Source organism: Rhinatrema bivittatum, chromosome 14 (genome assembly GCF_901001135.1).
Source record: "Rhinatrema bivittatum chromosome 14, aRhiBiv1.1, whole genome shotgun sequence".
Lineage (NCBI taxonomy): Eukaryota > Metazoa > Chordata > Amphibia > Gymnophiona > Rhinatrematidae > Rhinatrema > Rhinatrema bivittatum.
The window spans coordinates 36,896,875-36,903,023 of NC_042628.1; the positions used below are offsets into that span (position 1 = coordinate 36,896,875).

The following is a 6,149-nucleotide window of genomic DNA, read 5'->3' on the forward strand; positions in this document are numbered from 1 at the left end:
ATCAACTGTTGGTAGACCCTATAAATTGAAGCTGTTGACTGCTGCAGTGAACGCTTGTGTGATCCACTATTGTATTGGAGATTCTAAAGATAAGAGACTTGTAAGACAACTTGAGTCTGGCTGGCAGACAGGCTATGAGCCTGTGCCTCCTTGTGTGTTGACATAGCACATGGTAACTTGTCTGTTTGAAAAGGAATGCTTATTCCTCAAAGATACTGATTTCTATGCAGTATCCTGCTGTGTTCCAAAAGATTGATCTGGTATTGATTATCTCCAAGACATGAAGTGCCTTTGGTTCAAAAAGAGCCTGGGTAGGTGCCCTAATCCTTTGGAGGTGTGCGACGCCAAAAGATACTTGATGAGGGAGAGTGCAAAGTAGAGCACCCTCCTAAAGAGCATGGTGTTGCAACCAACAGTGCAAGTCCTCATCTCCTGAGATAGCTGTACTGTCAGGGGATGAAGTAGTTGGTCCCACTGCAGGCAACAGCTGTGGAGGTGGGTCAATGAATACACGAATAGCAGCATGATACAAATGCAAGAAATTGAGAACTAGTGTGGCTACCATGCATAGTCTGCAAAATGAGCAATGTTATAGTGTTCCTCTGGCAAAAATATTCTCTGCATGAGGGCCTATTCATGTCCTAACAAACTATATGCTGTAGATTAGAGCTATGATTACTTATCCATGTCTATTAGAAAAACAACTTCTGAAAGCGGACAGATTTTTGCAGTGAGATCAACATGGCTGTGAGAGTGGATTGGCATTTGCCAATCATCCAGATATGGAAACACTTCACGCTGATGCTACCACTGCAAGGCATTCAGGGAAAAGCCTGGAAGCTGCGGACAGGCTAAAGTGACGCACTCATTCGTAATGGGAAAAATCCACCTTGAAGGGGGAGGGATGTGTGCACATGCATCCATTCTCCTTTATGTAGGGGCTTGTCGTGCTGAGGGAATTCATTTCTCTTGGCAAAGATGATTGTTTTAACTTTCTCAGCGCTAGAAAGTTTCTCATCCCAATCGTTTGTTTTTTTTTGGAAATGAGAAAAAAGCAGGAGCCATTGTCCATGGTGTAATGCAGGGACTAGTCTTATCACTTTCTGCTGGAGAGGCAATTCTTCTAAGCAGTGGGGAAGAGAGTGGAACTGGGATAAATTGAAATGATCTTGAACTCAGGGGCCCTTTGCAATTCAGCACCACTCTTCTAGGAAGAATTGGGTTTTGCCTCCTACAGGAGAGGGGAATTTTGGAGCAGGGGGAGGGTTCCAACTAGATTCTGGTTTTGGTGGTACCTTAGGCTGATGGGATTCACATTTGAGCTCTGCCTGGAAGCTGTTGAGGTAGTACCTTTGAAAAGGCATGTTTAGAAGTACAGCTTCTTGTAGGAATAAGTGCCTTGAAAAAGAGGGTTGCTCGGCCTCTATGGAGATAGAGCAGAATGTAGCCATCCAATCTGTTCGAGCTCCAGTTTGTCAGATTTTCTCTGAATAGGTTGTCGCTCACGTTTCATGGACATCATTGCAAATACTGCTGGCTCAGAACTAAGCATGCATTGAGCACCAGTCAAGGGAGATGGCATAGGCAATATATAGTATGAATTGAATCCGATCGACCGAAGACTGTCAATATGCACCAAGGAGTGGCTACGGATGACAACTTTCCTCTTCATTCAGGTTAAGGAGCAGGCTTCAGCTGTTGTATGCCATTGTGCAGCTCTTGTATCATTATAATAAAGGGAAAAATAGAGAGAGGAGCAGTTAAGCTTTAAAATACTTTTTCCAAATTTAAGTAGCAGGTTATTTCCTGCTAGAGGACAAATTAATCTTAGTCTTCACCTTCTTTAGGGCAGATTCCTCCACCACCACCACAGAGTGATGAGGTAATTGAACTATAGCAAGACCAGCTGACTTATGTACTCTAAACTTAAGGTATAACTTGTTGTTGGCGTCACCCATGCTTATCTGTGGCTGATTAGAATGCCATGAACTGGAAGAGTCGATAGTTCTGAAGGTGTCTTAAGCCTCACATTCAAGGGTCTATATCCTTTCGAATAGTTACTCTGAATGCTTTTCCCATTTGTTCTAAGAATTATGAACAAGAGAGGACTCCCACATGAGGAATGGGGTTGGAAGGTATTCTTGTTGCTCCTTCCTTAGAGCCCAAGACTGTAGGAACATCACTGCAGGACCTCAATGATGCAACCAAGTCCCCCTAATTCAGTCTTCATCTGAAGGGATAATCCTTGGACCACAACCTCTGATCAAGTAGACTCTGCTGCAATTGAGCGAGATGAGGAATCTCATAGCCAGGGTTCAGAAGACATCTTTCACTTAACAGGGGAAAATGAACTCTGCTCTGAAAGATTGCTGAAGCAAAACTGGAAAGCAGGGGATGGACAGTTACACCTGTCTTTGTAGTCAGAGGTAAAGAAACTTCCATCAATTCTGTGATCTGGTTGTGCCACTGCCCTGTCCTTTGACCTGGTTTGGGTGGAGCATGATCTGCTGTGACAAGAATGGGCTCCTGCTCTTGGAGAAAGGGGTCTATTTGAGATAGGCAGCCGCAGGGAACAGATGGTACCGATAATCTCTAAATGCAAGTTCTGTGGCAGAAGCATGGAAGGAGAAAATGTTCTGGTTATAGGAGGGTTAGACTACATATCTCCTTCTGCCTTTGTTCTCCACTTGCATGAGGACCAGGTGAACTATGCCTGGATGTCTTGGATTTATGGAGCTGAGACCAGGTATGCAGGATATTGAAGCATACTTTACTTCAAGCCATTTTGCATCATGTGACTATGAAGCTGGTGCCAAGCAGTAGTGCATGGATGATGCTTAGATCAAGGGAACCCTGGGCCCATTCATGGATGAGAGCTATGCGGAAGTGGTGTCCATGCGTTGAGACAAGAGCATTGATGCATAGGCCAGCACTACTCTAGCCTAAAACCTTGGCATGGTGCACCAGACTTTTTTTTTTGTTGTTTCTGCTCAACTCAGGCTCATAAGGCAACAGATGATAGACTGAGAGACATAGTTCCTCCATTTTGTGCTCAGTTAGGTATGTGGGGTATATTTTGCTGCCCATGTTTTTAGCTGGACATATTGATATAGTAATTTTTTTATTTTTTTTGTTAGCACTGACAATGCTGGGTTAGGTGTTGCAGGGGCATCAGCCTGAAGCATGAAAAACTTGAAAGATATTTTAAAAAGATATCGAGGGAGACTGAATAGTGCTGCTGCTGGGACAGCAGCACCATGATTGAGGCAGCTCCCCCATGAACTGCTGTATATGGGCAAACCTCTGCTAGCTAGGAGACAAATTTGGTTAGTGGCATTAGATGACATTCAGACATAATGGCAACTTTATCTTACTTATTGATGGAAAATGCCATTCACACTGCTCCTACTGTTTAAAAAGAAATGTAAAATTTAAAGGAATACACATTACTTATAGAAAAAAAATGAATTTTATAACTTTCACAGAAGGAAAAATACAAAAAAAATCAGGGGAAAAAAATTCAAAACCATTCAGCGCTGGAGGCAATAATAGAGGGCAGCAAAAAAAATAAATAAACTGGCTTAACATGAGAATCAAGCAGTGAGTTTGTTTCAGGCTTTCCATAATGAATATGCATGAGCTATATGCATCTAGATTTTTTAGTTATGTTCTAGAAAGCTTCATCAAACAAGGTCCCCCAGGAGGGAGAATGGAAAGCTGGGGTCGGAGGGCCATAAACCAGTTTTCAGGCTCACTATCAATATTCACATTATTCTAATAGACCAACATCTAAACTTTTAAATATTTTTAAGAGGCAGAAAATCCAGCTCATACACAACGCCATACAGTTTTACTTAGCTGCCATTAGTTAAAATGTTCCTTACTATTTTTAATCAGCTCACTGATTTAGAATATTCTAAGCTTATTGTATACTGTACCACACACCCTCATGTTAGCTTAGTGAAAGTTTCTCAAAAAAATGGTTTACTTTTAAGATGTAGGGGAGAGGTATTAGCCATGTAAAAGCTGTGGCTTGTAATACCTTTTAAAAAGGACCAAACCATACAATTGCATTAATCTGCCTTTATCAATAATGCCCAAGCTGGATTTTTAGTAATTCTAGTACACTCCCTGCCTGAAGGAGGTTCCAGGGGTACTTGAGCTCACAAGCAATAATGGTAGGGTAAATGGAATTGGAACCTTAATTCTTAGCCCATTGAGTAAGATGGGGTAGGTAACTCTCTACTCTCACAAGCCTATCATGACAAGTAACTCATTCATTATCTTGAAAACACGGCTGGCTGGCTGGCTGGCTTGTAGCAGTTGGGGACTAGAATTGCCTACCCTTGACTCTATATCCATGGTCGTCCTTCTCATGGAATAGCATATTCTTGACTATTTTGGGAATTTACTATGTACAAGCCATGCTTATTGCTAGTAAATATTTTGAAAATCAAAGTAATGAGGTGGATTAGTTCTCAACCTAGTCCTCCACACCCACCCCTCAAGGAAGGCATTCTGGATATACATGAGTTAGATACATTGCATCAAGTGTACACAACTCATGCATATTCCTTCTAAACCTGGCTGGGTGTGTCAGGCAGACTGGGTTAAGAACCATAATTATGGTATGAGCTTTCTAAAAAAAAAAATAAAAAAAAAAATACACTACCTGAGTTTAGGCCAGGGGTGGCCAACTCTGTCCTCACGTGTCAAAAAGGGCTGTTTATAGGCTATCCACAATGAAAATGCATAAGAGTTGCTTGCAGTGAAAGTGGTACAAGCAAATCTTATGCACGTTCAGTGTGTGAAAACTAGACCTGTTTGAGGACTAGAGTTGGCTACCCTTATCTTACACAATTAAATTGTAAGTTGTGCTAAGACTCCCCTTTTAAGAAAATAATATAGTATAAGCTAGAATGTGTGGCACACTGAAGGTGCCCTAGCTATAAGTGAGCGCTATGCCCTCCCAAATGGTCCTAGTGGTGTTGCTTATAGCAGGATGGATGGTTAGGAACATAGCAAGCACCCTTTAATATTGCTTTCTTCAATATTAGACTGCAGTTATGCTCCATGCTGCCATCATAAATGTGACTTTCACGTTTCTTGATGCATACATCCTTCTGTCTTACCAGGATGGAACACTGAACAAAACTACGAAGCGCTCAAGTACCATAGAACCAGCAGATGCAGCTCCTCTCCTCACAGATGAAGGAACAGAAGGGTCAATAAACTAATGGTGGCTAGGTTAACAAGTTTATGGAAGGGTTCAGTATGAGCCTTAGAATGGTAACGCTATGAATATGACATAGCTAGCAGTACCATATGTAGTACACGGTCAGGGTAACTGGCTATCATTTTATGCTGCCAGCACAGGGTATGTTGTTAACATGTTCTGTATAATTAAGCAACACCACCTATAAATGGTTTTTTGAAGTCAAAGTGGAGCACTCAGAAGTTCTGGATAGAACATGCTACACGTGCTTGCTCAATAGTTTAATATAAGCAAGCAGCCTAAAAGTATTTACAAGATAGTGGGAGCGTGTTAAATAATTCCCTGAACCCATAACAGGTGGAGTAGAAGATAACTGATTTACTAAGATCTTGTATTTAGACAAGAGCTATTTTAGATGGTATTTCCCTTTTAACTTCAATTCCATTTTCTTACCTGGTCATAGTCCATCTGACCTACACCAGATTCACTGTAATAGAAAAAATGCTGTACCCTAACTCTAGGGTCATAACATTGTATAGAAATTCAATCACTTCTCTTTAGGGAAATTTTTAGTGTAGTTTTTTTTGTTTTGTTTTTTTTTTTGACATGAGAACTTTTGCACAAGCTAATTAGACAGTCATGATTATATATAAAATTAGTATTAACTTGCTGTAAAGTTGGCAGGCATTGTTTTGACATATACTTGACCTTGTTAAATTGCCTAGTGATTGTGCCATAAACATTTCAAAGCCAAATGCCATTTTAGTGTTAAATAAGAAACTTCATGCTCCTGAATTTAATATTGTAAATGAATAATTCAATTCACACAAATTCTGGGATATGTGTTTAAAAAAAAAAGTGTGTGGCAGACTGATAGCAGCTTCTGTAAGCAATGGGTAAAGGGAAATTTAGTAATAAATGAAAAAGAGCTTTA

The 6,149-nt window shown here is 40.7% G+C and overlaps 1 protein-coding gene across 1 annotated transcript in view; it reads left to right on the forward strand.

The window, feature by feature from the left end:
- LOC115075956 (major facilitator superfamily domain-containing protein 1-like) overlaps positions 1 to 6,149 on the forward strand; it is a 30,548-nt gene extending 24,399 nt beyond the window's left edge. The window contains exon 13 of the mRNA XM_029576938.1: positions 5,136 to 6,149. Coding sequence (XP_029432798.1) covers positions 5,136 to 5,237 — 102 coding nt within the window. The 3' untranslated portion in view covers positions 5,238 to 6,149. The remainder of the gene's footprint in view (positions 1 to 5,135) is intronic.